This window comes from Budorcas taxicolor, chromosome 2 (assembly GCF_023091745.1).
Source record: "Budorcas taxicolor isolate Tak-1 chromosome 2, Takin1.1, whole genome shotgun sequence".
Lineage (NCBI taxonomy): Eukaryota > Metazoa > Chordata > Mammalia > Artiodactyla > Bovidae > Budorcas > Budorcas taxicolor.
Genome location: NC_068911.1, coordinates 175,283,318 through 175,311,290, shown reverse-complemented (window position 1 = coordinate 175,311,290; position 27,973 = coordinate 175,283,318). Strand labels below are relative to the sequence as shown.

Genomic DNA, 27,973 nt, shown 5'->3' with positions numbered 1-27,973 from the left:
CACTAGGCCATGACTCCGCAGGAGCCAAGCCTGTGAGCACCTGCGACTATTGCGGTATTTAAGGGTGGCCTCTGAGCTGGCTGGGTAAAGAATCTGCCTGCAGTGCGGGAGACCTGGCTTCGATCTCTGGGTTGGGAAGATCCCCTGGAGAAGGGAAAGGCTACCCACTCCCGTTTTCTGGCCTGGAGAATTCCACCGACTGTATAGTCCATGGGGTTACAAAGACTCGGACACAACTGAGTGACTTTCACTTTCACATTTTCTGAGCTGGTTTGCATCCCAGCATTGCCATCTTCAGGCTGTAGGAGCCCAGGCAAGTTCCCTAACCTCTCACCCCAGTTTCCTCATTAATGCAAAAGGGCAGCAGCTGTCCTTAGCTCATAAGTTGTGACTTTCGACCTGTACTGGGTTGGCCGAAACATCTTTCCATAACATTTTACAGAAAAACCAAAAGAGTTTTCTGGCCGACCCGATACAAGGGCTCACAATTGCACCCAGCACAGGAGAAGAGCTCAAAAACATGACCTATGATAAGAACACCCAACACTAAGCACAGGGCGAATTCCGCAGGAGTGAATGAATGAAACTGAAACTGCGTCTCATTTGTCCTTGTGTTGCCCAGGGCCTCGCCCAGGACCTGCTGGTTGACTAACTGTGCGAAAGGTAATAATCATTAACTGACGAGCACTTACTATGTGCCAGAAACGAGCTCTCATCCGCCGAGCTGCCCTGGAGCTGAGGTTTATCACCAGGCAGCCCAGGGCTGGGTTAAGACCTGTCTGACTCCCAAAGGCAGCAGCCATGATGTGGCTGTCGCCTGCCCGCCGGCCCACACCGCTCTGAGGCCAGCTCGTGTCTGCGTCCCTGCTGCCCAGGGCCTGGCTCAGAGCTGGCGATCGGGGAGGGTGGTCTGCCAGGCCCTGCAGCGCGTCCCACCTTGTCTCCCTGGTACGTCTCCGGGAGCTGCCAGTAGAAGGACTCGTGGCCAAGCTGGGCGAAGTTGCCAAAAGAGAGCTGGGTGCCCTCAGGCACGGGTTCCACGGTGAAGCCTCCAGTCAAGCGGCTGTTCCGCTGCGGGTTCACCAGGGCAAAGCCTTGGAAGTCCCCGGGGGCAAAGCGGGTAGAGATCTGATGGCAGAAAAAGGATGGGAGGTCAGTCTGGGCCCCAGGGAGGCTCCTGGGTGGGGGAGGGGCACGGGAGGGCCCTGGAGTGGAGAATGGGGGCCTGGTAAAATCGGGGCTGGGACAGAAGTCACGGGGGGATGGAGACCATGTCTGGGGGGAGGAGGGAAGGCTGGGATAGGGGGCAGTGGGGGGCCTGAAGGGGAGCGGCGGGGGTGGCTGGGACCTGCGCTTACGTGGGCAGTGATGGAGGCATGGGAACAGGGGTCAGCACCAGTGATGAGCCAGGAGAGGCAGGCAGCAGGCCCCCCTGGGCTAAGGGTGCGTCCGGGCTCTTACCAGCTGGCGAGTGTAGGAGGAGCTGGCGCACTGCTGGGTGACACCCATGCAGAAGCAGGGCAGGCAGCCGTCCGGGTTGCTGGCGCTCAGGTGGAAGTGGTGGGGCCGGCACTGGCTGCAGGTGAGGCCTTCCACCTGGGCCTGCAGGAAGCACAGAAAGGCGGGCGGGGAGCCTGGATGGGTCTCTTGCACGGCTGGCAGCCTTTGAGGCCTGTCTTCCCAGCCGTTTCCAGGGGTTCGGGGGGGCCCCTGCTGTCCCCAGGCCGAGGCCCCAGCTCCCATCGGATGCTGCCTAACACCTCGAGCCCCAAGCAGGGGGGCAGGGGCCCAGGGACAGCCCCGAAGGCTGGGCAGCAGGGAAGGCCCGGCGGCCATCCTGGCTGCGAGCCGGGGCCTCGTGGAGGGCAGGGGTTGGGACTGACCTTGCACTGGCACTGCCCAGCAGCATCACACTGGTCGCTGACGCTGCCCTGGGGGTCACAGCCACAACCGATCTGCTCTGGCAACTGGCCGTCGCTTCCTAAGGGGGAGGGAAGCCGCCACAGCTGGAACCCCAAACCTACCATGAAGCATCCCCATTTCCACCACCCTCTGGGCATCACATTCCACCCGAGTGAACGAGTGTTTGCTTCTGAACACCCGCCACGTGCAGGTATTGGACACATTCACAGACACCCTCTGGGGTGGGTGGGCCTTTTATGACCCCCATTTTAAAAAGAAGCCAAGGTTCGGAGAGGTAAAGTCACATTCCCTTTGTTGAAGAAGAACAAAGGTTCTGTCCTAGCTCCATGCCCAAGGTGGCCAGATCCCCAAAGCCTCCCCAAGCCTACTCACTTTGACAGTGCTGGCCCTGGCTGGGGTTGCCATAATAACCTGGTGCACACCTGCGGTGAGAGAAGGTGCTGGGTGAATAGAGGGAAGAATCACTGGGCTGTGCTGGGGGCCCTGTACTGGACTCAGTGATCTCCGAGTGCTGGACAAACCAATTAGCCTACCTCACCCATTGCACAGATGGAGAAGTACTGGGGAGAAGAGGGGCAGGGACAGGCCACAGGCCATGGAACCAGTGAGTTCAGCAGAGTCAGGCCTTGAACCCAGGACTTCCAGCAAGAATGAGGGGTTTCTGGGAAGACTTTGGCCTCACTGGGGATGGGAGTGTTGGGAGGTGGGGGCGAACTGCATGTCGAGATCTCTGAGGGCCTCAAATGCCAGGCGAAACGTTCAGGCTCTTGGGAGTGGGCGCGGGGGCGCTGACTGTCCCCTGGGGGCCTGTGTGAGGCAGAGTTGGGGGCTTCTGCTCCCTCCTGCTCAGGAGAGCTGGGCCCAGCCCACTTCCAGGGGCAGCCCCTCCTGCAAACTCCCGACTCTGCCCACGCCCGCCTCACCTCTCACAGTGACGCCCGCTGTGGCCTGGGGAACATGCATCGCAGGTGGGGTGGCCGTCTGTGTCCAGAAAGCAAGTGTGGGTGGCTCTGCGGAGGTAGGGGGCAAATTTCCAGTTAGAAGGTCAGCAGCTCTTCCTTTGGGCCCAGGGCGGGAGGGTGAGGAGGAGGGGCCACTTGAATTAACACCTCCTGAGAGCCAGCTACGTGCCAGGGTCTGCACTAAGAGTTCCGTGGCTTCATCTCAGGCTCATAGTAGGGGCCAAGGTGTGTGTGTGTTGGGGGGGTAATGAGGGGGTACATCATTATGCCCATTTCACAGGTGAGGAAGTTGAGGCCTAGAGAGGGAAGTGTATCTCATACAAAGTGACACCGTGAGGAAGCGGTAAGGCCAGGGTTTAACCACTGCCTCTCAGGAGGGCCTGGGAGGAAGGGAACCTGGGACAGAGCAATGGACATTTCGGGAAGGGCAGGTGCAGGCAGGGGCTGGACGCACTGGCCGGCAGCGGGCGCTCCGTGGCAGGGGCACGGCTGGCAGTCGTGTGGTGTCCCACGCTGGGTGTCCCCGTAGTACCCGGGCTGGCACTGCTCACACCGGGGGCCCTCTGTATGGTGCTGACATTCCTGGGGCAGGCAGACAGTGGGGTTGAGGCTGGGCCCCTGGAGGCCACAGACGCCTGGGGTAGGAGGGAAAGGGGGTGGGGCTCACCTGGCAGGCGCCTGTCTCGGGCTCACAGACCTCGGTGTGGCCGTGGCAGCTGCAGCGTTCACAGGTGCCCAGGTAGAGGCCGCTGGGCATGCGTGTGTAGCCTGTGTCACAGTCCTGGGCACAGCCAGAGGGGCTTCCTCAGGGTCTGCTCTGGGTCGGGACCGCCGGATGGCCGGGGTGGGCTTGGGGAGGTGGGAGAGCTAAAGGAGGAGCCAGAGCACCACCGTGGAGGGGGCTGGCTGGACAGGTGGGTGGGGCCCGGGCTCACCTGGCAGGACGGACCACGGTACCCAGGCGGGCAGGCACACTGCTCCACCTCCAGCGCAGGGTCCTGGCCAGTGTCCTCAGGCACGGCCACGTCCATGCTGATGCCGGAGACCCTGGGGGTGACACGACCCCGGAGTGAATGAGCACTCGCGCTGCACCTATGTGCAGTCCCCGGGGTCCTCCCCGTGATCACCTCGCTAATCCTCCCGGCAGCCCTGCCGCAATGCTGCTGGGGCCCCGCCCAACTCTCTCTACCTGGTGTCCATCCCTCAGCAGCTGCAAGGACTGTGGCAAAGGGCTTATACCCGCAACTCTCTTCAGGGAAGAAAGCCTTCCTCACCAGGCGAGGTCCCACCAACCGACTCCCTTAGGGGGACCAATGACAGACTGGCCCAGGGCACAAAGGCCCCTCTGGCTCATGCAGGATGACTCTGCAGGGCTCTGTGGTGATGAGACCCAAGCTGGTCTCTACCTGAAACCGCTCCCTTGCTGGCCACTTCCTCCTCCTGTCTCCCTTCCTCCCAGGTTCTCCTTGCCAATGACTTAAATCCCCATCTCTGGCTTTGCTCCTTGGGAACTCCACCTCAGACAAGCCTTATGGCAGAGGAAGTACTATAATCTCCGTTTTGTTGCTGTTATTGTTCAGTTGCTAAGTTGTGTCCTACTCTTTTGCGACCCCATGAACTGTAGCCTGCCAGGCTCCTCTGTCCACGGGATTTCCCAGGCAAGAATACTGGAGCAGGTTGCCATTTCCTTCTGCAGGGGATCTTCCCGATCCAGGGATCGAACCTGCGTCTCCTGCATTGGCAGGCAGGTTCTTTACCACTGAGCCACCTGGGAAGCCCTACCATCTACATTTCACAGATGAGAAAATGAGGCACAAAAAGGCTGCAGAGCCGGAAAGAGGCAGAGCTGGCAGTCCGCCTGCCTCGCGTTGCACCGCTGAGCCTGGAGCCACCAACAGTCCCTTCCTGCCCTCCCGCCCTGGCCCCGGACACCTGCTCTCAGCTGGCCGCTGGGTGTGGGATGCCTGAACCAGGAGGCTGTCGATGTCCGCTAATGCCATCAGCAGGTGCTCCCGCGTGGCCGGCTGCCCGTCAGGCCGCTGCCACGCTTGCTGCCAAAGAAAGGGCTTATGGGCTGCAGTCCCTGACATCCGGACACCCCTGAGTGAGGGGCGCAGGGAGCCCCCCTGGAGGTCTCCTGGGACCAGAGCTGCTCACCTCCCAGAAGGGCACGGTGAAGGTGCTAGGCTGGCCGGAGCTGGACTCCTGGGAGGTGTGGTGCTCCAAGATGATGTTATTGCCCTGCAGGACCACCAGCGGCTGCCTATGCAGGGGCGCAGAGCCAGGCTGGGGCCGCTGGGTCACCGTAAAGCGCAGCTCTCCGCCATAGGAGGTCACCTGGGACCCAAGGGGGAAGGCACTCAGCTGGGGCCCCCATCCTGGGGTCCTGCCGCTGCTTGGGCCGCAGCCTCTTCCTCAAAGGCCCCAGGCAGCCCCTGCCCACCTTGTCCCCCAGGAAGCGCGGAGGGAGGCTCCAGAAGTAGGGCCCAGGTGGCAGGCTGTGGAAGGAGGAGAAGACCAGTTCCCCGGGCGAGGGCGACGAGATGCCCTCGCTGGCATTGTGGGTGCCCGTGGGGTTGGTCAGGCTGAACCGAGTGGGCTCCTCGGAGGCCCCCAGCACCTGGTAGAGGTGGGAGAAGAGGCCGGGATGGGGGCCGTGGCCTGCCACTTGGCCCTGGGTCCACCCATCCCTGGGCTCGGCGGGCCCACCCGCCTGGCCAGCCCCGCCCCTCGCCTAGGTACCTGGGCACGGCGCCAGGAGGAGCTGGTGCACTGGCGACTGACGCCCATACAGAAGCACTTGAGGCAGCCGTCGGGGTTGCGGGCACTCAGGTGGAAAGAGCCGGCCACACACTCGTTGCAAAGGCGCCCCACCACGTTGTTCTGCAGGGACAGAGCTGGGAGCTGCAGGGTGGCCCACGGGAGGCGGGGGGATGGGGCGAGGGGGAGTGGGGGTGCTCCCTGCGGCTTCTGGTCTGATCTACTCACATTCCAGACCAGAACCCAAGGCCAGGGGGAGCCCTGGAAAGAGCACGCTTACGAGGGAAGGCCGCCATGCGAATAAGAATTCCCAACTGATGGAGCTTATACAACCAATCGTTTTCCTCTTTTCTCTGTGGTTGTCAGGGAGCTCACGAATAAATTTTAGACTTGAAATATAGCAACGTGGTGAAAATAATTGTTGTTCAGTCATTAAAGTCGTGTCTGACTTTTTTGTGACCCCCATGGACAGTAAGTAGCCGACCAGGCTCCTGTGTCCATGGGATTTCCCAGACAAGAACGCTGGAGCGGGTTGCCATTTCCTTCCTCAGGGGATCTTCCTGACCCAGGGACTGAACCCGGGTCTCCTGCCTGGCAGGTGGATTCTTCACCAGCTGTGCCACCTGGGAAGTCCTGGTTGAATAACTCCTGCTACTATTAATGGACTGTTTAACGCTCTGCGCTAGTTTCTATTCAGCCAGCACCTCATTTAATTTCTTGAAGTCCCTTGAGAGGGATGTGCTATTTCCATGCTTCACGCGAGGAAACGGAGGCTCAGGGATGGGAAATGACTGACATAGTGACATGGGTGGCCAGCTTGGTGATCCACTCCGGGATGGAAGATGGGAATAAAGTGCTTGATTACCAAATCTGTCCGCTTCCTTGTTCGGCAGACACCTGAGGCTCCTGCTTTCAGGCAAACCATTTCCCTTCTCTGAGCGCCCATCTCCTCACCTCCGAATCAGTGATGCTAATAGCCACGCTATTGTGTCAACGTGGGATGAAAGCATGGTCAGAGCAAAGGTCCGATGGTCACACAAAGGATGGACCTGAGCCTGGAACCCAGGTCACCTGCCTTGCAAACCAGTTGCTCCTTCCTGATGCTGGGCCACTTCTCATGAGGAGCGGGAAGTCTAGCTAGCCAGACCCATCAGCCAGCCTGCAGTGGAGGCCACCACCCCCTGGCCAAGGAGCCAGGGAGAGGATGCAGCCTCCTTCCTCCTCCTCCTCCTAGCTGTGGGCTGGAACCCAGGGCCCCCGGGGTGAGGGGTGGAGCTCGCACGTACCTTGCAGAGGCAGGCCTCCCCAGAGGACCCCGTGCTGCCTCGCTCATCACAGCGCACAATCTGCTGGTCTGCAGATGCAAAGTTGGTGTTGGCAGGGAAGGTGGGAATAAGATCGACAAAATCTGGACAGAATGAGGGGGATGCGGGGCACTCCCCAAGGACCAGGGGGAGTTTGTGCTGGACCAGGGCCTCGGGCCTGGGGGCGGGAGGCCTGGGAAGGCGCTAGAGATGGTGTGTGCAATACTCACTGGTGGGCCTGCACTTCCCGTTGGGCTGGATGGGGTTGCCCTCGTAGCCAGCGGCACAGCTAGGGGAGACAGAGGGTGGTCACAAGCGTCCCCAGACCCCCCACCCACTATGGCCTGCTTTTCCTGGCCCCTACCGGCTCTTGCTCACCTCTCACAGCGGCGGCCTGTGTAGCCTGGGGCACATGCATCACACGTGGCTTGGCCATCCGTGTCCAGGAAGCAGGTGTCCGAGAACCTGTGGGGATGAGGCGGACAGGACGTGGGGCAGGGCTGCAATGAGGGGCCGGGCCAGGGCTCACAGACCTGCTCTGGGAGTGACTGCTGTCCACAGGGACAGAGCAGGCCACGAGGCCCATCTGCCCTTTTTAAAAATTTTTTTCAAGATATTTTATTTATTTTGGCTGCTCTGTGAAGCATGTGGGATATCAGTTCCCCAGCCAGGGTTTGCACTCAGGCCCCCTGCAGAGGAAGCGGATAATCCGGACCGCTGACCACCAGCCAGGGGAGTCCCGAGGTCCGCCTTCTCTAGGGCTGCAGCCTCACCGAGGCACTAGAAAGACAGAGGGGCCCGCTGCCTGGAACAGGAGCCAGGCCCAGAGAGGTCGAGGGGCCGAGGGCAATTTATCGACCAGGCGAGCCTCCGAAACCAGGTCTCCCGCCTCCCTGCCCAGAGGATGCCCCGGGCCCACTCCCCTGTCCGCGCTCCCCGCCCGCCTGCCCCTCCCGAGCCGGGCCTGACCTGCGGGAGGCGTCGATGTATGGGCAAGGGCAGGGCCGGCAGGCAGTGGCTGTGGCCTTGGTGGCGTCCCCGAAGAAGCCCGCCTTGCATTTGTTGCACTGTGGTCCCTCCGTGTTGTGCTGGCAGTTCTGTGGGGAAAGGGAGGGAGGCGCTCAGGTTGGGTGGAGCAGCCCTGTGCCCCCGCCACCCGACGTGGGGCCACACTGGACCAGATGGGGCTCCATGAGGGTGGGGTTCCGAGGCTGTCTGGATCAGTGTCCTCGGTCATGCAGGAATTACCCCACAGCTTTGCAGAGAGGGGAACATCAGCTCCATCCTGACGGGGAGTTCATCACCCCAATGGCAGCCTGTCCCATAGATGGTTCCAAACACCTGCCCTGTACTGACCTAAACCCACATTCTTCTTCCAATCAGTACCCATTGGCCAGTTCTCCCTCTGTAGGCAGTTCCTTCTACCCCTGATAGCTGTTCAGGGACTTGGGAGATAATTGTTTTCCCTGCTTGAACCTTCTCTCAGCTCCCAATTCCAGCTCCCTCCACCCTTCCTAAGAAATAATGTAAGATTTATAGGCTCCTTCTTGTTAGGAACAGCCTGCTTAGGGCCATGCTTTATGCCGTATTCTCCAGGAGTGATTGATTAGACCAAAGTGAAGAGTAGGACTTTCACCTCCCTTATCTGGACATAATATTTCTGTTAATGCATCCAGAGGTCACGAGAACTTGTGTGGCAGCCACAGCAGTCATTCTAGAGGCCTGTGCTAAGCTTCCGGGCACAGGGAATTCTCAGCTGGAACCGCCCACCCTGCTCTTGCCTAGCCAGTATCCAGTGCCAGACGGCATGACTCACCAGGCAGTGGCCATACACAGGGTCACAAGAGCTGGCGTGGCCATTGCAGTTGCAGCCAGAGCAGGTGCCCAGGTAGGGCCCCCCGGGCACCCGGGTGAAGTGGGCATCACAGCTCTCACAGGACAAGCCGGAATAGCCGATGGGGCATCTGTGGGGACAGAACCAAGACGGTGGCTGCAGGGACCGTGAAGCCTGGCGGTTTCTCCCCGACCTCTGCCAGGGCCTCTGCAGTCTCTCATTTGGCTGGGTCAGGCACCTGCACTCCTCAACGCTGTGGGCGCGGCCGTGGCTGGTGGCGTAGGTGACGGTGGTATCCATGGCCACGTCACTCAGCCCCACGCTGGCCATCTTGTGGTCGTACACCGTCTGGATGAGCACCGCCTCCAGGCTCTGCAGCACCTGCAGCATCTCTGCCCGCTGCACCGGCCGGCCAGACTCATGCACCCAGTGCTCCTGGGTGGGGAACAAAGGTCGGGGTGTCGGGGGAGGTCGTGCATCAGCACCTGCCCAGCCTGTACCCCCGGGGGAGCAGGCCCCACGTACCTCAGAGAGCTGGACCTGGCGCTGGTTCGGGACCCCCGGCTGGGAGGGCGTGTGGCCCCGGGAGAGCAGGCGGTGGCCGGCGCCCACAAGGACCACGTCCGGCCGCTGCACTGGCTCCAGCGTGCCGCGTGCCAGCTCATAGCGCACCCGGAAGCGCAGGGAGCCACCGTAGGAGTCCACCTGGCCGGGGCAGGGCGGGTCAGGGCGGGCAGCCGTGGGCACATGCGACGCTCACTGGGCGCCCCCTCCCAGCTTTAGAGGGAGCGGAGTACAGGCAGGCTCCGAGCATGGGTGCGGGGTACTGGGCCCCTCCCTACCCAGGGTGGCCCCGTCACCTTGTTGCCCAGGAACTGCTCGGGCAGAGCCCAGAAGGAGTCGTGGACCAGGAAGCGTCGGGACAGGTCGACCAGCTGGAACTCCTGCAGAGCGGTGTCGATCTGCAGCTGGGTGGAGGAGACGGGTGGCATGCCGGGCTGCGCGGGCATCGTCACGTTCACGCCTGGGGGGCACAGGGGAGGGATGACTGCCATGCACATGCCTGCCCGCGACAGCAACCCGGGTGGTAGTCCAGAGAAATGGAAAATTCTGAGAGAAGTATGATTTAGAGGGAACGTCAGTCTCTCTCCCAAAGTCAAATAAAAGCCAAGTTTTTTTTTCCCCCTACTGAATTCCTGGAGCAGCATTTCCCAAAGCGCTCTCCAGGCAAAGCCAATGCTGCCGAACGAGAGTGGGGAACCATCTGGGAACCCCACGGTCAAGGAATCTCTGCTGCAGGACTTCTCGAGCCTTTGCTTGCCAGTAGATCCGTGGACTGTCAGGGCTGGAAGAGCCCCAGGGGGTAGTAGAAAGCTACAGTGGACTGAAGAATGGGTGCCCAAGTCCTGGTTCCACCACCCTCCAGGTGTGTGAATCTGAGCAAAGGCCTTAGTTTCTCTATCTATAAAATGGGGGCAACAGTGGCTTGCATCACAGGGTTATCAGGAAGCTAAAGTGAGCAGACTGACACCAAATGCTTAAAACAGAGCGGAACACAAAGTGCGTGCTCAAAAACTCAATAGCTGTTACTGTGGCTGTTGTAATGATGGGTCCTTGGGTCCAGCTGTGTCCTATACACACGCACACACACACACCCCCCCCACACACAGGAATTCTCTCTGCAGCATCCTCCCGGATCTCTAGGGCAGCACTAACCATCCAAGAGAACTTTCTGCGATAATGGAAATGTGCCTGAACCCAGGTCCGTCTGAAGTCAAGGCTCATGCCATCCTGCCTCTCAGAGTGCGAGAGAACTGAGGCCAGCTGCCTGACTTTACGTTTGGGAAAACAGGCCCAAAGAAGCCAAGAGTCTCAAAGTCACACAGGCAGTAGTAAGTGGTGCATCAAGAAGTCAGCTCCGGGCTAAGAATACGCCAAAGCCTGGGCTCTTACGCTCTGGGTCACTAGCGCCTCTCCATTCTGCAGGATGCGGATGCTGGGGGTGACAACAGGGAGCTGGGCACTTCCCACGGACAAAGCACTATTCTGAGTGGCTTACGCGCACCAGGTCCTTATAACAACCTGGGTGGGTGATGTTTTATCCTCGTTTTGTAGATGAGAAAACGGAGACACTAGGTAGGTAACTTGGCAGGTAACTTGGCCAAGGGCCCACGGCAGTGAGGGTCAGAGTCAGAGCCTGGACTGTGGCTCCATGGCCCGCCCTCTTCATCAGGTAATGCAGATGGGTATCAGCTGTAGATTTCATTTCTCCTAAAAGAGCTTGTTTTCCCCCGAAATGCTTTTCCCGCAGGGCTCGGCATTTCTTCAGCAACCCCGTGTGCCTCCCTGGACTGGCTCCACCTGTCCAGAGCATATGCTACTTTCCCGACTGTCTGCCCTCTGAGCCTGCAGGAGCCTGGTGCCCGTCTCCCGCCCACCAACGCACCCTTGAAGTCGTTGGGCTGGTCAAAGCGCAGCCGGATCTGGTCCCGGAAGCGGCGGCTGCTCTGGCACACGTTGGTGACGCCGAAGCAGAAGCAGGGTAGGCAGGAGGCGCTGTGCTCCAGGTAGAAGTGCCCGTCAGGGCAGGGACCTGCAGGGTGGCACGGGAGTAGGCTACAGCCGGTCCCTGGCGGACAAGCCCGGCTCCCGCCCCGCGCCCGGTGCCCGCCTGCCTTGCTGGGCCGTACCCCGCTGTGGGATGAGCTCCAGGACGCCGTCGGGAATGCCGAACACCATGCCTCGGGCGTTCATGGCCTCACAGGTGTAGGCACCCTGGTCTGCCTCCTTCACGCCGTGGATGGTCAGCGTACTGCGGCCGCCCTCACTGGTCACCATCACCCTGGTGGGCACCCCCGAGACAAGAGGCAGGGGTCGGGCTGGGCCGGCTGGCCGCACCTCCCCTCCAGCCCCAGCCCGCTGCCAGGACCAGAGCCACACCTGGGATGTGAGGGGATGTGGCCCCAATTGAGTCTCCAGTTGATGATAGGGGTGGGGACGCCGATGGCCACGCAGGTGAAGGTCACCGTCTGGCCCCGGGAAGCCTGGATCAGCTCCTGGGGAGGGGTCACCACCTGGGGAGGCACTGGGGGAAGAAGCGAGCAGGAGTGAGGGGTGGGAGGCACCGAGGGGGGAGGAGGAGGGGGCCGGGGTGGGGAGGCCGCGGGGAGGGGCCGCGGGGGTGGGAGGCACCGAGGGGGGAGGAGGAGGGCCCGGGGTGGGGAGGCCGCGGTGAGGGGCCCCGGGCCCAGAGCTCGCCCCCCAGCTCCCCGCTCACTGCAGCCAAACTCGTCGCTGCGGTCCGGACAGTCGCTCTCCTCGTCACAGTGGAAGCTGGCCGGGATGCAGGTGTTTGTGGACACGCAGCGGAACTTGGTGGGCCCACAGACGTCCTCGGGGCGCTTGACGGCTGGGGACAGAGCCAGGTGGTGTAGGCAGCAGGCACTGCCCTCAGGGAGGACCCACCCCCACCCCACCAAGCCCTTGCCTACTTATGGCCCCCAGCCCAGGCTGCCCACCTTCTCTGGGTGTTCCTAGGATCACGTTCTCATCTTGCCTGCATGACAACACAGGCCCCCTGACCAGGCCCAGACTCTGCCACCACGACACTGCCCACAATGTCGTGGTCCCCAGTCATCCGTCCAACACACTCCACCTGTATCCCCTGAAACAGTCACACCCGGCACAGCAGTCACGCGGCTCCTTCCCCATCCAGCCACCAGAGACACACAAGATCAAAGGCATGGCCCCAGGAGCCAGTACCTTGGGACACCGGGTGCTGCCTGGGCACGTCTGTCTACTGGAAAGGCCTTTAGCGAGGGCCTGCTGCAGCCCCAATCTCGCTGTTCCGCACCCCTCTAAGGGGCCCGGGGTGGCAGCTGACCCGAGACAGCCGTCCATGGGCTGGTCAGAGGCCTGGAGCCGACCCAGCCCCAGGGTTGGGCCCCAGCTAGGCATCTCTAGTAGATGCTAACTGACGTTCTTCTTCAGGGAGACGGAGCTTGAGATAGATACACAGGCAGCGACAGACAAGGCAGAGGGGTGTAGGAGCAGAGGCCACCCAGCCACAGAGGGGGAGCTCAGAAGAGGCCAGGAGGACCCACCTACTGCTCTTCCCAAGACCCCACCAGCCCCCAGAGCCACTCCCCTTTCACGGGCCCTCTGTTCTGCACTCGGTCAGCAAGGACTTGGCTTTCCTTGGACTGTTGCCCTGCAGAGGCCTCCGAGAAGCACTTTTCAACTAAAACCCTCAATTACTTCTCTCTCTCAAGGGGCTGGGTTGTCAGGCAAGCTTGGAGTCACAGAGCAGTGACATAAAACTCTGCCAGTCTGCAGCACGATGCTGCCCTTCTCTCTCCAGGGTTTGCTGTGAAGCAGGGACGGCGGGGGAGGCGAGGAGGAGAGGCTGGACCCGTGGACATTCGGAACATCAGCACGCTCAGACTGTGACCCGGGGTCACAGAGCAAGGCTTCCATTATCCTCAGTCTCGGACTAACAGGCCCCTGGCTTAGCCTCATGGGATCGGACACGCAAGATGCTACCTGGGGTGGCCTCTGGCTCTCCAGGCTCACCCACTTAACTGTTACAGTGTCTATCACACTGCCTAGGCGGATGGGTGGGCAGTGGAGAGAAGGGTGGCTGGACAGATGCACGGGAGGCGGGAAAGATGCTGGCTCCATGAATGGCTAGCGGAATGGGGAGCTGGCAAGATGGATAATGCGTGGATGAATGATGGATGGACGGATGGAGAAGAGATGGATGGGAGGAATGATGCTGGACAGATGGGTAGATGGACAGAGGGATTTATGGTGGAATTTATGGTGCAGTGGACAGGAGGAAGGACACTGGATGGACAGGTTGATGAGGGGCTTTGCAGCTCAGCAACGGATGAATAGATGGGTGGATGGTGGGTGGACAGATGGACGGGGGGAAGAGAGGATGTTGGACCGACGGACAGATCGTGGGTGGCTGAATGGTTACGTGGATGAAAAGCTGCAGATGGAGGAACAAATGAAGCAGAACCAGCTCTAGATGAAAAACCTCCAGGGCCTTAACGAGAAGCTTTGCCTCACAAATCCATCATCAAGGGACCCTGGTTTATCAAGCCTACTCAGCCACTCATCTGACCCCCACACAAGCACATGTGACAAACAGTAACAAATAAAGAGACACTAACCACCGGCTATCTAGCCATGGTGTTTGCTACAAAGGTCAGCTCAGCATCAGAGAGAGAGACCTGACAAGTCTGTCCCCAGACCCGCCAGAGAAGGGTCGGGGCTCGGGGAGCGCGGCCAGTGGGGCGGACACTCACGGCAGTCGGCCTCGTCGGTGTGGTCCTCACAGTCAAAGTCGCCATCGCAGCGCCAGAGTTTGAGGGCACAGTGCCCGTTTCCACAGGGGAACTCATTGGGCTCACAGGGCGGGGTGGGACCTGGGGGACCACCGGGCCAGGGTTCAGCCAGAGGCCTCCGGGGCCTCTCCCTCACCCCCAGCACCCGGACCCCTGCCCCGCGCCCCTGCCCGGCCCGCACCGCAGTCCACTTCATCACTGCCATCGGCGCAGTCCTCTTGCCCGTCGCACACATAGTCTTTGGGGATGCAGTGTCCGCTGTGACACGCAGCTTCATGCGGCCCACAGGGCACAGGCCTGCCTGGGCTGGGCAGTGCGGCCTGGGGGGCTGGGGTGACTGGGCGCTGCTGGGTAGGGAGTGCTTCTGGTTGGGCTGGCGGCGGTGGAGTGGCCCCCAGATGGGGCAGCTGGGAGCTGAGTGTGGGCATCGGCTCCTCTGTGGACAGAGCCCGCTCAGCATTGGCACGCGGGGGCGGCTCCTCTCCCCTGGCCCCCCGCCCCGTCCCCAGGCCCCTGACCCTGTTACCACCCCTCCCGGGTCCCTGCCCACCTCCCCTCTCGCCTGCAGCAAACTCTCCCGGCACCCCCCTCCCAGGCTGACGTGGAGGCCACCGAGTGCCCACACAGCCCCTCACCACAATCGAGCTCGTCAGACATGTCCCTGCAGTCAGGCCTCCGGTCACAGTGGTACTCCAGGGGCACACACTCATTATAGCGGTGGCAGGCAAACTCCGCCTCGGTGCAGGCTCTGGGGACCTGGGGCACTGTGGGGGTGGGGGGGCCGTCAGAGGGGCAGGCGGGACATCGGTGGACGATGTCGGGGGGACACAGGCACTGCAGAGCTGGGACGGGGTTCTGGGGCTCTGTGTCAGGCCCAGTAGTTTCTGGCTCAGCAAGGGCCCAGAGCACGCACGGTGGACGCATCACAGCACACGTGGGACGTGGGCTCTGTGGCAGCGGCCTCACCCATCCCCCGTGCGGACCCCACACGCAGCTGGCATGCCACACCATGCAACCACCGGAGCACACGTGGGCAGGCCACAGCCAGGCCTAGCGAGGATGAAGAGGAAGGGGAGGGGGGGCGGCCGGTGCACTGTGCCCGGCCACCACGCCCTCATCCTGCCTTGCCCTCCATCCATTAGCTTCTCTAGTGCCCCAGCTTGGCCTGGGTCTGGCTTTACACGCTCACCTGGTGTCACTGCGGCCGCCACAGCGGCCGGGGGGGGCGGGGGTGTCTGTGCTGGAAAGGAAGGTGTGATCAGTAGCCATCCCACCTGGGAGCTGGGGGCTCACAGGGCTGAGCCGGCCCCATCCTACCCTCCCTAGCCAGAAGGACTCATTGAAAAGTGGGAGGAAGAGGACTAGGTCCCCAGGCGTCTTGATCTGGGCCTGGGGATGCCAAGGAACAAACTTGATCTGTGGGCACATTAACTGAGGTGTGATGTGCAGAACAAGGGAGGTGACGGTTTCACCCTGTGTTTTTCTGATGGGGTCACACCATGGTAGGGGTGGAGTTTGTTCAGTTCTGGGTTCCATAGTCAGGGAGGAGGGTGACATGTCCAGAGAGAGGACTGAGATGCAGACTGGGATGGGGACTCCCAGCCCGTGAGGAATGAACTGGGACTGTTTGGCTCAAGAAAACACTCCAGGAGCTGGAATGTGAGTCAGAGGGTGCAATGAAAAGAAAGCTGGGCCCCACGGAAGGTTCAAAGGTACAAGCTGTGCGTCCAACAGCTGTGTGCCTGGGGCCAGCTTCCTGTGGTCTCTGAGCTGCGCTTCTCACAGGTTCTGGCAAAACCAGCACAAACGCAGAGTTTGGTCTGCATCCTGGCTTTTGCTCTCTCTGTGTATGTGGGTTTGGAGCAACCATTTTTCCCTCACTGGGCCTCAGGGCCCTTGTCTCTAAAACAGGAGAAGTAATATCTACATCATAGGAATTACTGTGAAGTCTGAATGGGAGTGGCGTGCATACAGTCAGGGCTCAGTGAGTAACTGTTGGTGATTAAACAGAAAAGTATCTTGGACCTGAAAGCACTGTGTGAAGAAAGGAATTTACTACCTATTGTTGATGCAAAGAGGTTAATAGAGAGAAAAGCAGAAACCAGGTCTCATGGGTACCCGCTGGAGGACACGGATGTTGCTCAACCCAAGATAAGATTGCACAACAATTGATGGGGAAGATTCACAAGGTGGTGAGCTCCCTGTCGCTACCAGTATGAAAGGCCAAACTAGAAGGGCCCATGGTGGGGACACTGAAAGCAGGGAGGGGGCGCACATGAGTCTGAGAAACCGGAGGGGGTCGCCCCCGGCTCCAGGATGGGCTCACCTGTGCCCAGGCGTCGGAACTGGAATCCCTGGGGAGAGGTGATGTAGGAGGCGATGGAGCCGCTGGAGATAACGCCGTGCAGCACCTCCTGAATCTGGGCCCCATCGGCATTCCCTTCCGAGCCCACATCCAGCTCCACAAAGACCCAGCCGTCCAGCTCTCTGGGGGTGGGTGGGGGGCAGGGTGGAAAGGGGAGGAAGACGCCTGTGGTCTCAGCTCCTGCCCCGGGGGCCCTGCCTGATGCTCAGGCCTGATTTCAACTCTCCCCCCCAACCCCGGCTCCTGGACAGCCTGCACCTGACGTGGGGCAAGTGAAGGTCCAAACTACCCCTCCACCAGTCTTTGAATTTCCACCCAGAGTGGGGCTGCCCCTTGGGCCCCTCCTGCTGCCCACCCGCCCCTGGGGCTCCTCCCCGTCCTTGCCCACCCCACACCAGCTCCCCCTCTCCCAGGGCCCCCCTCACTTGATGAACACCACGCTGACAACCTGGTCTCCAGGGATCTTCAGGTACTCTGACTCCAGCTGGAGAGGGACACGGCGCCATCAGTCTCCGGACCCTTCACCCCACCTTCAGTCCTGCCCCGCCACACTCAGGGAGCACCTCCCGCAAAAGCCCCTTCACCTCACCGTGTCTACCACAGCCTCCGACACCTCTCGGAACTCCTCGGAGCCTGCGTCCTCCAGCTGAGGGCTATAGTCAATGGAGTGAGTGAAATTTACCAGCGCTCGGAAATAAACTGCAAAAAGGAGTTGGGGGTTGGGGGGGTGTCACTATGAGGGGCCCAGACTGGCAGAACGGGGCCCTCAGGCAGCTGGGCCAGTGGGTGGAGATAGGAAGACAGTCCCTGGAGGCCTCCAGCTGAGGCCGACACCTGTGTGCCCACAGCTGTGCCCAGCAGGACTGCCCAGGGCTCAAAACCCAGGCCTTGAACTTGAGCAAAGGGCTTAACAGGGAAAACGGCCCAATCCAGATCCCAAGTGATGGTGCAAAAGAGGAGGCCTCCCCTGGCTCAGAGGAAGGCTGAGTGACAAGGTGGACGCTCCAGAGGAGGTGGCCTGGCAGAGAAATATTTTTTCCTTTGGTTGCACCACACTCCTTGTGGGATATTAGGTCCCAAACTAGGGATCAAACCAGGGCCTCAGAAGTGAAAGTGCTGAGTCCTAACCACTGGGCAGCCAGGGGATTCCCGCCACCCCCACCCGTGCTTTTTATTGGTACAGAAATTACTCGAAAGAGACCGTGACATGTTTCTCCTCCTTCCACCCCCAACTCACACCAGTGCCTACTCATCCTTCAGGGGTTAGTTCAGCCATCACCTACCTCCTCCAAGAAGGCTGCCTGAGCTGCCTTCCTTTCCCAAGCCTGGCTGATAGAGACCCCTCCTCCGGGGTCCTCCAGCCACTTGGTTTCTCCCATCAGTGTACCTTCTACCCTCAAAGTGGCATAGCTCTGACACGGTTACAAGGGCCTACAGAGCACCATCACAGAGACTGTGGGTTCTGAGGTCAGCCACATCTCAGGCACGGACCTCACCTCTCCGAACTTCTGTTTCCGTTTTGGTCAAATGCAGATATTAATTACATTTACTGCACCAGGATGCAGTGGGGAATAAATGAGAGCATGCTTACAAGGCCACCTCCCTGTGTGCGAAGATGCAGCCCCAGGCAAGGAGCAAGTACTAGGGAATCAGAAGATGCTGTCATCTTTCTCTCTACTGCTAGACGATAAATGTGATGGGGGGGAACCTCAGATCTCATTTACCCCGGTACCCCCAGTGCCTGCACAGTGCCTGGCACACTGCAGGTGCCTAATATGTGATGGCTGAATAAATTCACAGCAGATTGGTGTGAGCATACACTTACACCTACTGTTTACTGAGCAACTGCTGTATACATTTAATGCACATTAAATCGTCTCACGTTCATGAGTTATTAAAGTCTGTAAAGATGGGTCCCCAAAGGCTCAGCTCCAGCCCACTTGGAAGGGCCCCTACCCTGTAATACTTTCTACCCCCACAGCAGTCAAGGTACCAGGACATGACTCCTGGATTCACTACTCACGAGCCAAGCCGTGGAAGAAGACAGAAGAGGACACTCAGTACACCTGTGAGCCCTGGGAGATCCCAGACACCTACTCAGGGCTACCAGTGAGTGCCATTCTAATGAGCACCCCCCAAATCAATATACCTGTGAGCCCCTGGGAGATCTCAGACACCTATTCAGGACTACCAATGGGTGCCATTCTAATGAGCACCCCCAAAATCAATACACCTGTGAGCCCTGGGAGATCTCAGATACTTATTCAGGACTACCAATGGGTGCCATTCTAATGAGCACCCCCAAAATCAATACACCTGTGAGCCCTGGGAGATCTCAGACACTTATTCAGGACTACCAATGGGTGCCATTCTAATGAGCACCCCCAAAATCAATACACCTGTGAGCCCTGGGAGATCTCAGACACTTATTCAGGACTACCAATGGGTGCCATTCTAATGAGCACCCCCAAAATCAATACACCTGTGAGCCCTGGGAGATCTCAGACACCTATTCAGGACTACCAATGAGTGCCATTCTAATGAACACCCACAAAATCTAGTTTCTGGGGATAAGATTTCTCAGGATAGCTCTAAATAGCCAACACAGCTTGACAGAGATTGTACTCCAAAACAGACAGGAGATAGATCTTCTGATCCCTGAATAAGGAGGGACTTGAGCCATCCTGGCGATGTAAATTTAAACTTGACTAATGCCCCTACTAGTCCGTGTTATGCCATATTGATGCTGCTTATGATTATTCCATGCACTGTCAATTGTCTAACTTGCTTTGTCTCTGCCCAGGTCAACAAGCTACAACATGCAGTGCCGGTTCAACAGAGACATAAAACTCCAGCTGACCACGGAAAATATCACACCCTTAGATGGACACCGCTGTAAGGACTCTGAGGCTTGAGACTAGCAAGAGGGGGAAGCCCAATACCCCTCACCGCCCCAGTTCAGCAGGAAGTAGCCAGAAAGACCTCGACGCCCCTATTCCCAAAGAATTGGGCCTCCCATCTCTTGAGGGGGGAATGTTAGGTAGGTAGAATAGGAAAAAGGAGTCCAAAATGGCGGTGGCTTATAACAAGGAACGTCAAAGGAAGGTCCGAGGACCAGAGCGAAGACTTCAGATACAACAAACAGCACTCCTGGCTAAGCCCAATTTGCATAGGGCAGGCCCAGGTGGAGGAAAAAAATATATAGAAGGAGGAGCCAAAGCGCTTTCTCTCTCTCTCCCCCGCGTGCGTGCGCTCTTTCTCTCTCTCTCCCTCTCTCTCTCCCCCTCCCCTACATGCTCCTCCACTTGCTTCCCTTCAAGTCTTTGGGTTGGCATGCCCTCACGCTTTGAGGATGGAGTCTCCTGCTATCTTCTAAATAAAATAGAGCTGTGACACTCATTTGCCTAAGAGCTATAACACGGTTTGTCCAAGACCCGAGAGCTGTGATGTGCCAAGGGCTTTAATGTCCGTCGCTCCAAATCTTGGTTGTGACGAGACAAAGAACCGAGGCACACACACTCACGTGACATCTATGGTGCCGGATGAGACAGAAGTTTTAAATATGAGTTGTAAATGGAGCATACATGTGTATACACACACACACACACACACACACACACACACATAGTGGGACATAGTAGGGGCCTGGCACATAGTAGAGGCAACATAACCTGAACTATTACTAAAGGAGAGGCAGCTTAAAAGCTGCCTCTTAAAAGCTGCCTTTTAAGCTTCGTTTTCTTCAGAAAACGAAGATCATGGCATCCGGTCCCATCACTTCATGGGAAATAGATGGGGAAACAGTGGAAACAGTGTCAGACTTTATTTTGGGGGGCTCCAAAATCACTGCAGATGGTGACTGCAGCCATGAAATTAAGCTTACTCCTTGGAAGAAAAGTTATGACCAACCTAGATAGTATATTCAAAAGCAGAGACATTACTTTGCCGACTAAGGTCCGTCTAGTCAAGGCTGTGGTTTTTCCTGTGGTCATGTATGGATGTGAGAGTTGGACTGTGAAGAAGGCTGAGCACCGAAGAATTGATGCTTTTGAACTGTGGTGTTGGAGAAGACTCTTGAGGGTCCCTTGGACTGCAAGGAGATCCAACCAGTCCATTCCGAAGGAGATCAGCCCTGGGATTTCTTTGGAAGGAATGATGCTGAAGCTGAAACTCCAGTACTTTAGCCACCTCATGTGAAGAGTTGACTCATTGGAAAAGACTCTGATGCTGGGAGGGATTGGGAGCAGGAGGAGAAGGGGACGACAGAGGATGAGATGGCTGGATGGCATCACTGACTCGATGGACGCGACTCTGAGTGAACTCCGGGAGTTGGTGATGGACAGGGAGGCCTGGCGTGCTGCGATTCATGGGGTCGCAAAGAGTCGGACACGACTGAGCGACTGAACTGAACTAAGCTTAGTGCTTAAAAGCTCAGTCTCTGAGCAAAATTGCCACTTCTAATGAAAATAATTGAAAATTGCCCTGTGGCCTTGAGAAAGTTACTTATGTTTCTGAGCCTCGGTTTCCTCATCTATAAAACAGGGAAAAGAGTAGTGTCCACCCCAGAGGGCTGTTGTGAGGATAAACTAAGATGAGGAATAGAAAATGCTTATAACAGCATCTGGCACACACTAGGGGCAGCAAAGGTTAGCTGGATTATCTCTGGTCTTTAAGACAAACCGAAGGAATGGACTTGGTTTTATTTCCTCCCATCTGAGAGGGGCATTCGTGGCTTTATCGGATCTATATTGAAGGTCTTTAATAAGCTAGGCCAATACTTTGGCCACCTGATGCGAAGAGCTGACTCCTTTGAAAAGACCCTGATGCTGGGAAAGATTGAAGGCGGGATGAGGAGAGGAGGACAGAGGATGAGATGGTTGGATGGCATCACCAACTCAATGAGTTGAGCGAGGGGCTGAGTCTGAGCGAGCTCCGGGAGTTGGTGATGGACAGGGAGGCCTGGCATGCTGCAGTCCATGGGGTCGCGAAGAGTCGGACACGACTGAGTGACTGAACTGAACTGAATAAGCTAGCCATGTTCTAGGGGTAGGGAATATAGCAGTGAACTTCATAAGGGACGATTTCTGCCCCCATGGAGATGACTTTGGAGGGGGAGAAGAAAGGAAATAAAACACATGGTCGAGGAATATCTGGACTATGGGGGAAGGAAAAAGTGAGGGTGGGGGGAGCGGGCGCGCTGGGGTAAGGTAAGGCCTCCCCTCCGAGGGGCATGCTCAGAGGCAGAGGGCGAAGTGCCGGGCGGGCGGGCGGGGGGCGGGGGTGTGCACGGCTGGGAGAAGAGGATTCCAGGCGGGAGGAACCACAGCTGCGGAGCCCCTGAGGGAGAAGGGGGCGCAGAGAAGTGGTAGAAGACCCGCAGGCGGGCGGCAGAGCTGGGCCCATCCTCCTGCCCCTGCACGCTACCTCTCAGGCCCCCCGGCGGTGCACCCCAACTCCACGCCAGGACCCCTCCCCCACCTCGGCGGCTCACTGAGCAAGCCCCCAGGGAACGGGGATGGCAGCCACGCGACAGCAAGCACGGCCGGGGTGCCCACAAGGGAGGGTGCCCGTGAGGGCGCACTGGACGACGGGGCTGGGCTGGGCAGGGCTGCCGGGGGCCAGGCGGGCAGGGCCCCATGGGCTGGAGCGTGAGGGCCGTGAGCTCGGCCACAGAGGCCTCTTGTGAGCTGGCACAGAGGCCCATTGAGTCTCCACCCCGGCCTCTGGCCTCCGGCCTCCGCCCCATGGCCCAGCGCGGGCTGAGGAGGCCAGGCCTCTGCCCAGGAATGTGCCCACTGTCGGGGGGGTTGGGCCGGGAGGGGGCCAGGCTCCACAAAAGCCCCTTTCTCCCAGGGCCTGGGAAGGGCATGGACCCTCCAGCCTGCCCCTGCCCCCGCCTCCTCCCAGACTCAGGGCACGGTCGGTGTGAGCACCCTTCCTGGCGCAGGTAGCGGAGGGCCTGGGCACAAGGTGAGGCCGCGTCTGCTTCAGGAACCGACCACCTGGACCGAGGCGGCTGCTGGGGGGTGGCCCGCGGTGGGAGTGCTCTCCGGGGTGGGGGTGGGGGGGTGGCGCCTGCCCTGGCCAGCTGTCTCCTTGCTGGCCCTCATCTGACCCCATCTGGACAGCTCAACTCAAGCCTGAAGGGGCGGAAGGCCCAGAGCAGCCTGGCACCCCGGGTGGGGGTGGGGACCACCCCCAGGGCCTGGAGTCGCCCACTCCACTTACTCTCTATACCCAGTTCCCACTCAACAGAATTTCCTCCCCGCTCACTGGGGCTCCAGACTGCCAGGATAGTCCTTCAGGGTCCCCTGGGTGGGCCCGGGATCGGCCAGGCCTGAGGTGGATCCAAGTCATCTCCAGACTCTAGGGCCTTCGCCCCGAGGGGTCATTGTACCCACCTTGCCTAACCGGCACCCCAGGCCCGCTAAGCCGTGAGCTTAGATCCTACGCCCGACGGGGAAGGGGCAAGGGAGCAGGTGGGGCCCACGAGGGCAGGGGCGGTGGGCTGGGGAGGAAAAGAGGACCCACAAGGAAGGAGGGACGAAATGGGAGAGAGGCGGTCGGAGGGGAGAAGGGAAGCGAGTCCCCGCCGTCAGAGGAGACTGCTGGTCATCACACCGGCCGTGGGAGGGGGTCCCCGGGCGGAGCAGCAGAGAAGGAGGCGAGGAGGGGCAGAGACACAGGGAGGGGGAGAGGCCAATGGGAGAGACAGAGGCGGAGACAGAAAACAGAAAGAGGTGAAGCCGACACTGAGAGATGGAGTCGGAGACGCGACCGACACAGAGACGCAGGGAGGGCGTGGTGGGGAGAAGCAGAGGAAAGATGAGACGAAGGCGGAATGGAGTGAGGGAAAGACGGAGGCCTGGACGCAGGGATGGGGTGTCCAACAGACAGAGGGAGGAAAGGTTGGAGAGAGGGGAACAGGCGCGGATGAGACAGACACACAGACAGCGGGACGGAGACAGCCCAAGGCAGGCGCGGCAGAGACAACCAGACAGGCTGTTGCAGGGCGGACAAGAGCCGGAGAGAGACGGAGGCCGTCGGAAGACTGGAAGCAATGGGGTGAGGGGAGCTGGGCAGGGTCCCAAGGTGGGGGGAGGCAGAGCCTGGGGCTGGCTGGGATGGGGTACTGGCATTCAGGGCTTGGGGGGTACGGGGCTGGGACAGAGCTGAGGAGAGCCAGGCCCCTGCCCCAGGGAAGAGGAGAGGGAGGAGGCATCTCAGATGCTCCGCCGCCTGGGCGTGGCTCAGCTTATGGTCAGGACCGCCCTCGCTTACCGGAGGAAGGAGGGAACTGCCCTTGGGCAAGGCCGAAGCAGGCCCATGGACCCTGGGAGTCAGGGAGATTTATCTGCGGCCTCTGGGGCTAAGATTCAGCCCAGCTGCCTGGACCTGCCTCAAGGGCAGTGGGCTGGAGCCAACGTTGGGGCCTGGAGGGCCTAAGTCCCCACACCTTCCCATGGATGAGCCCCACTCACCAGGAGAGGCTTCTGCCCTGCCCTTGGTCACCCCCCCACCACCACCCGCTGCCTCCTCTCGCTCACCCTGCCCCCGCCTCTGCCTTCTCCCTCCCATTGTAGCTTCTCAGGGGAGCAGGAGGGCTAGCAAGACCCACTCAGAGCAGCCTCGTGGGACAGGGTCCTGGATGTTTCTGAAGGGACAGGGTGGACGGGACCAGTGTCCCAGCAGGCAGCCTTGGCAGGAGGCAGCTCCAGCGATGTGTCAGCACAGGTCATTCTAGGGATGCCTTGTGTGCCTGGGACCCATCTGACACCCCCACTCCGGCCCCACCCAGATCTCAGCAGCTGTAGCCCTGCGGAGACGGACACAGGGAGCAGCTTCAGACGGGGTCTGAGTTCCAAGTGCTGGGAGGTCACGGGCAGGACCGCGCCACCCAGGGGCCAACCCTCCAGTCTGTACTGGCCCAGTGAGGATGCCCCACCCTCCAGCACTGGATGGCCCCGAGGCACCGGGCGGAAAGAAGGCGATCCCACCACCCCAGACTCATGCCAACCCGCTGGGGTGGGCAGCGCTGGGGATGCGGCGGGGCCGCCCAGCAGTGCCTCCAAGCTGAGCTCCGTCCTTGGCCCCGATCACCCTGTGCCCAGGTACTCCCAGAGAAGGCAGCAGGAACCATACGGTACCCCTGGGTCTTGTGCCGGCTTGTTCTTTCTCTGCCCAGAATCCCAGGGTGGGAGAAAACAGAGACTCTGAGCCCCCTCCCCGTGCTGGGCCAGCCCCTGCTCTGGCTGTACATGTGGGGTGCTGGCAGAGTGGGCAGCTGACTGAGGCCTGATTCCTTCCCCCCTATGAAGGCAGCCCTCTTTCCTCAACCCAGGAACCCCGGCCTCCCAGTAGGTGACCCAACCTAAGTCAGGTTCCCTTCCAGGCCCAGATCCTGGCCCATCCAAATGCGTGAGCCATAGAGCCCCTCGGTCCACCCATCCCTGCCCCCGCTCTGCATCGGTCACCCCAAGGAAGCCTCTGGGGAAGGACTCCACGGCTGAGCCGCCCTGGGAGGTGAGATTCTGACTTTGGATGCTGAGCGGCTGACACTTGGTCCCATCGGAACTGGGCATTTCCCAACACAGGCAGGCAGAGAACCCGGACACCCCCAACCTCGTAAGGACCGGCCAATCCAGGCACACAGCTGTCACTTGGTGGGGATGAGACCGCCCCCATGGCAGATGCAAGGAGGCCTCAAGGCCCTCAGCCCAGGAGATGGAGCCTCTGGGGCTGGGATTCCCCAGGGTCTGTGTGCTGTCCCCAGATACTTACCCATCTGGAAGTCCCCGCTGCCCAGGTCACCGCTGCCCACACCGTCTACAAGCAGAAGAAGGACTTTTTCAGCAACAACTAATCTTCGTTGAGTACCTACTGGTTGTCAGGCGTGGCTCTGCGCGCCCAGTACATGGTGGGGAAGATCATGAAAACATAGCTGTTGGGACTTCCCTGGTGGTCCAGGGGTTAAGACTGGGTGCTTCTAATGCAGGGAACTCAGGTTCGATCCCTGGGCGGGGAACTGAGATCCCACAGGCCATGCGGCTTGGCATAAAAAGCGAAAGTGAAAGTTACTCAGTTGTATCCAACTCTTTGTGATCCCCATGGACTATACAGTCCATGGGATTCTCCAGGCCAGAATACTGGAGTGGGGAGCCTTTCCCTTCTCCAGGGGATCTTCCCAACCCAGGGATCGAAGCCAGGTCTCCCGCATTGCAGGCGGATTCTTTACCAGCTGAGCCACCAGGGAAGCCTGACATGAAATAAAACACAGCTGTAGTCTCCCCTCCACACCTAGGCAGGGCTGCCTGTAAAAACTGTAGGAAGCCTCCATTAATGACGGTGTGGTCCAGGCTGGATGGAGTGGGCGGGGCCAAGTCAGACCCGCCTCTAGGTGAGGATGGGAGGAAGTGGAGTAGGGGGGTCTCGGGACCGTAACCACCCTCTACTGTGCATTGCCCACCACCTTCCCCTTAAGTCTAGCTTATCCTGGGCTGTGCGGAGAAGCAGCCACCAGCCTGGGGTCACACAGGCGTTAGTGAGGGGTCCTGGGCTCACTGGGACCAGGGCTCAGGATGCACACAGCTCTTAGCCCATTTCTTTTTTTCCTAAATTTTTTTTAAAATTGAGGTATAGTTGCTGTACAATATTATACAGTTTACAGGTATACAATACAGTGATTCACAATTTTGGGGGGAGGGTTGATGCGTGTGTGCTGCAAGATCTCAGCTCCCTGACCAGGGGCTGAACCCAGGCCCTAGCAGTGAAAGCGCCCAGCCACTGAACCGCTGGGGAGTTCCTATAATTCGAAAGTTTCAAAGGTTATACTCCATTACAGTTCTTTTAAGATAGTGGCTATATCTCATGTGGTACAGTCTATCCTTGTAGCTTACTTTATATCTAATAGTTTGCGCCTTTTACTCTCCTACCCTTATACTGCCTCTTCCCCTTTCCCCACACCCACTGGTAACCACTAGTTCGTCCTCCACATCTGTGAGCCTGTTTCTTTTTTGCTATATTCACTAGTTGTATATTTTAGACTCCACATACAATTGATATCATACGGTATCTGTCTTTCTCCAACTGACTTATTCCACTTAGCACAATGCCCTCCAACTCCATCCATGTTGCCACAAAGGGCAAAATGTCATTTTTATTTAACTGCTAAATAGTACTCCATTGCCTATATGTACCATATTTTCTTTATCCAGGCATCTGCTGATGGACACTTAGGTTGCTTCCCTATCTTTCTTAGTCCATCTCTAGAGGGGCCACCTTGGGCAAGTATCTTGGGGCCTCCTTCAGGACCGCTGGGAAGTGCCCAAACTCCACCCTGACCCCCTCCACTCCCGGCCACCAGAACGGCCTGCTCACCTCCGGAGGCCTCATCAGCCAGGAAGTCCTCGTCATCAGAAAGGTCTGAGTAGCTCCAGCCCGCCCGGCCGGCTGTGATTGTTTCTGCATCTTCTGGCAGGGACAAGCCATCGTATGCCCTCAGCCCGTGGGTCACCTGTGGGACACCACCCAAACAACTGTGTCAAACTCTCCAATTCCTGCCAAGCCCGGGGCCCCTCTTCTCAAAGGGGGGACCCAGAGTCCCACACCAAGGCCCTCCAGTGGTCAAGTCAGAAGTGATTTGGCAAAGACAGTCAGGCTGAGGCTATACCACTGTTTTTGACTCAGTTTCCCCAAATCTCATTAGCCACTGAATAAATCCTCAAATAAACAAATAGTGAACTTACACTTTTTTTTTCTTTCTTTCTTTTGTGGCCACACTGCATGGCCTGCAGGATCCTAGTTCCTTGACGAGGGATCAAACCTGAGCCCCCTGCAGTGGATGCACAGAGTGCTAACCACTGGACCACCAGAGAAGTCCTGACAATACACTTAAAACCGCTTTGGTAAGTGACAACTCCTCTTCCCTCGGGAGAAGGCAAGTGATAGCCAGGACATGAGTTAGGGGGCCGGGAGACGCAGGCAGGTAGCGGGTGGCCAGGGCCGGTGCAGACGAGGGGTGTGGGCAAGTGACAGGGCGGCCAGGGTTCAGCACAAATGGGAGACAGAAGCAGAGATGGAGGGGGAGTCAACCGAAGCTGCGGTCTCCAACAGTGCCTCCCCCCACCACCCCCGCCCCAGCCATCTTGGCCACTTGTCTCTGCCTCAGACTGGCCTCTGAGTCTCCAGGCCACAGGGGACACATTCCAGCCACGTTGGAGATCAGCTCTGGCACTCGTGGCCACACTGACCGGCTCATCTGTGCGCCCAGGGGCGGGGGTGGGGCCCAGCAGCTGGGCTGAAAGGGGGCAGGTCACCATGGTGTCAACTCCACGTGACCTCGGGTGGCGCTGAGCCCAGCACGAGCTGCAGCTCAGTTCAACACAGGGGCAGCTCGGACCCCGCACCCAGCAGGCCGGTGCAGAAGGGCCCCAGCGGCCGTGACCCCTGTTTCTCAGGGGTGGGTGTGGGCAGTG

General features: G+C 59.2%; 1 protein-coding gene across 5 annotated transcripts in view; it reads right to left on the bottom strand.

Moving 5' to 3' along the window:
• HSPG2 (heparan sulfate proteoglycan 2) overlaps window positions 1–27,973 on the bottom strand; it is a 111,082-nt gene that overhangs the window by 48,146 nt on the left and 34,963 nt on the right. For 4 of the 5 annotated variants that reach the window (XM_052635765.1, XM_052635766.1, XM_052635769.1 and 1 more), the window contains exons 2-34: window positions 26,877–27,012; window positions 25,281–25,325; window positions 17,089–17,198; window positions 16,925–16,983; window positions 16,461–16,621; window positions 15,324–15,374; window positions 14,770–14,898; window positions 14,316–14,570; window positions 14,096–14,215; window positions 12,061–12,192; window positions 11,724–11,868; window positions 11,474–11,625; window positions 11,230–11,376; window positions 9,644–9,807; window positions 9,309–9,488; window positions 9,022–9,218; window positions 8,766–8,913; window positions 7,919–8,046; window positions 7,328–7,414; window positions 7,180–7,238; window positions 6,932–6,999; window positions 5,628–5,768; window positions 5,329–5,505; window positions 5,043–5,222; window positions 4,818–4,936; window positions 3,821–3,932; window positions 3,553–3,666; window positions 3,340–3,467; window positions 2,847–2,933; window positions 2,296–2,345; window positions 1,884–1,981; window positions 1,462–1,602; window positions 937–1,128 (exon numbers count right to left, since the gene is read on the bottom strand). In XM_052635765.1, coding sequence (XP_052491725.1) covers window positions 937–1,128; window positions 1,462–1,602; window positions 1,884–1,981; window positions 2,296–2,345; window positions 2,847–2,933; window positions 3,340–3,467; window positions 3,553–3,666; window positions 3,821–3,932; window positions 4,818–4,936; window positions 5,043–5,222; window positions 5,329–5,505; window positions 5,628–5,768; window positions 6,932–6,999; window positions 7,180–7,238; window positions 7,328–7,414; window positions 7,919–8,046; window positions 8,766–8,913; window positions 9,022–9,218; window positions 9,309–9,488; window positions 9,644–9,807; window positions 11,230–11,376; window positions 11,474–11,625; window positions 11,724–11,868; window positions 12,061–12,192; window positions 14,096–14,215; window positions 14,316–14,570; window positions 14,770–14,898; window positions 15,324–15,374; window positions 16,461–16,621; window positions 16,925–16,983; window positions 17,089–17,198; window positions 25,281–25,325; window positions 26,877–27,012 — 4,212 coding nt within the window. The remainder of the gene's footprint in view (window positions 1–936; window positions 1,129–1,461; window positions 1,603–1,883; window positions 1,982–2,295; window positions 2,346–2,846; window positions 2,934–3,339; window positions 3,468–3,552; window positions 3,667–3,820; window positions 3,933–4,817; window positions 4,937–5,042; window positions 5,223–5,328; window positions 5,506–5,627; window positions 5,769–6,931; window positions 7,000–7,179; window positions 7,239–7,327; window positions 7,415–7,918; window positions 8,047–8,765; window positions 8,914–9,021; window positions 9,219–9,308; window positions 9,489–9,643; window positions 9,808–11,229; window positions 11,377–11,473; window positions 11,626–11,723; window positions 11,869–12,060; window positions 12,193–14,095; window positions 14,216–14,315; window positions 14,571–14,769; window positions 14,899–15,323; window positions 15,375–16,460; window positions 16,622–16,924; window positions 16,984–17,088; window positions 17,199–25,280; window positions 25,326–26,876; window positions 27,013–27,973) is intronic. The other variant, XM_052635770.1, reaches the window with a different exon arrangement.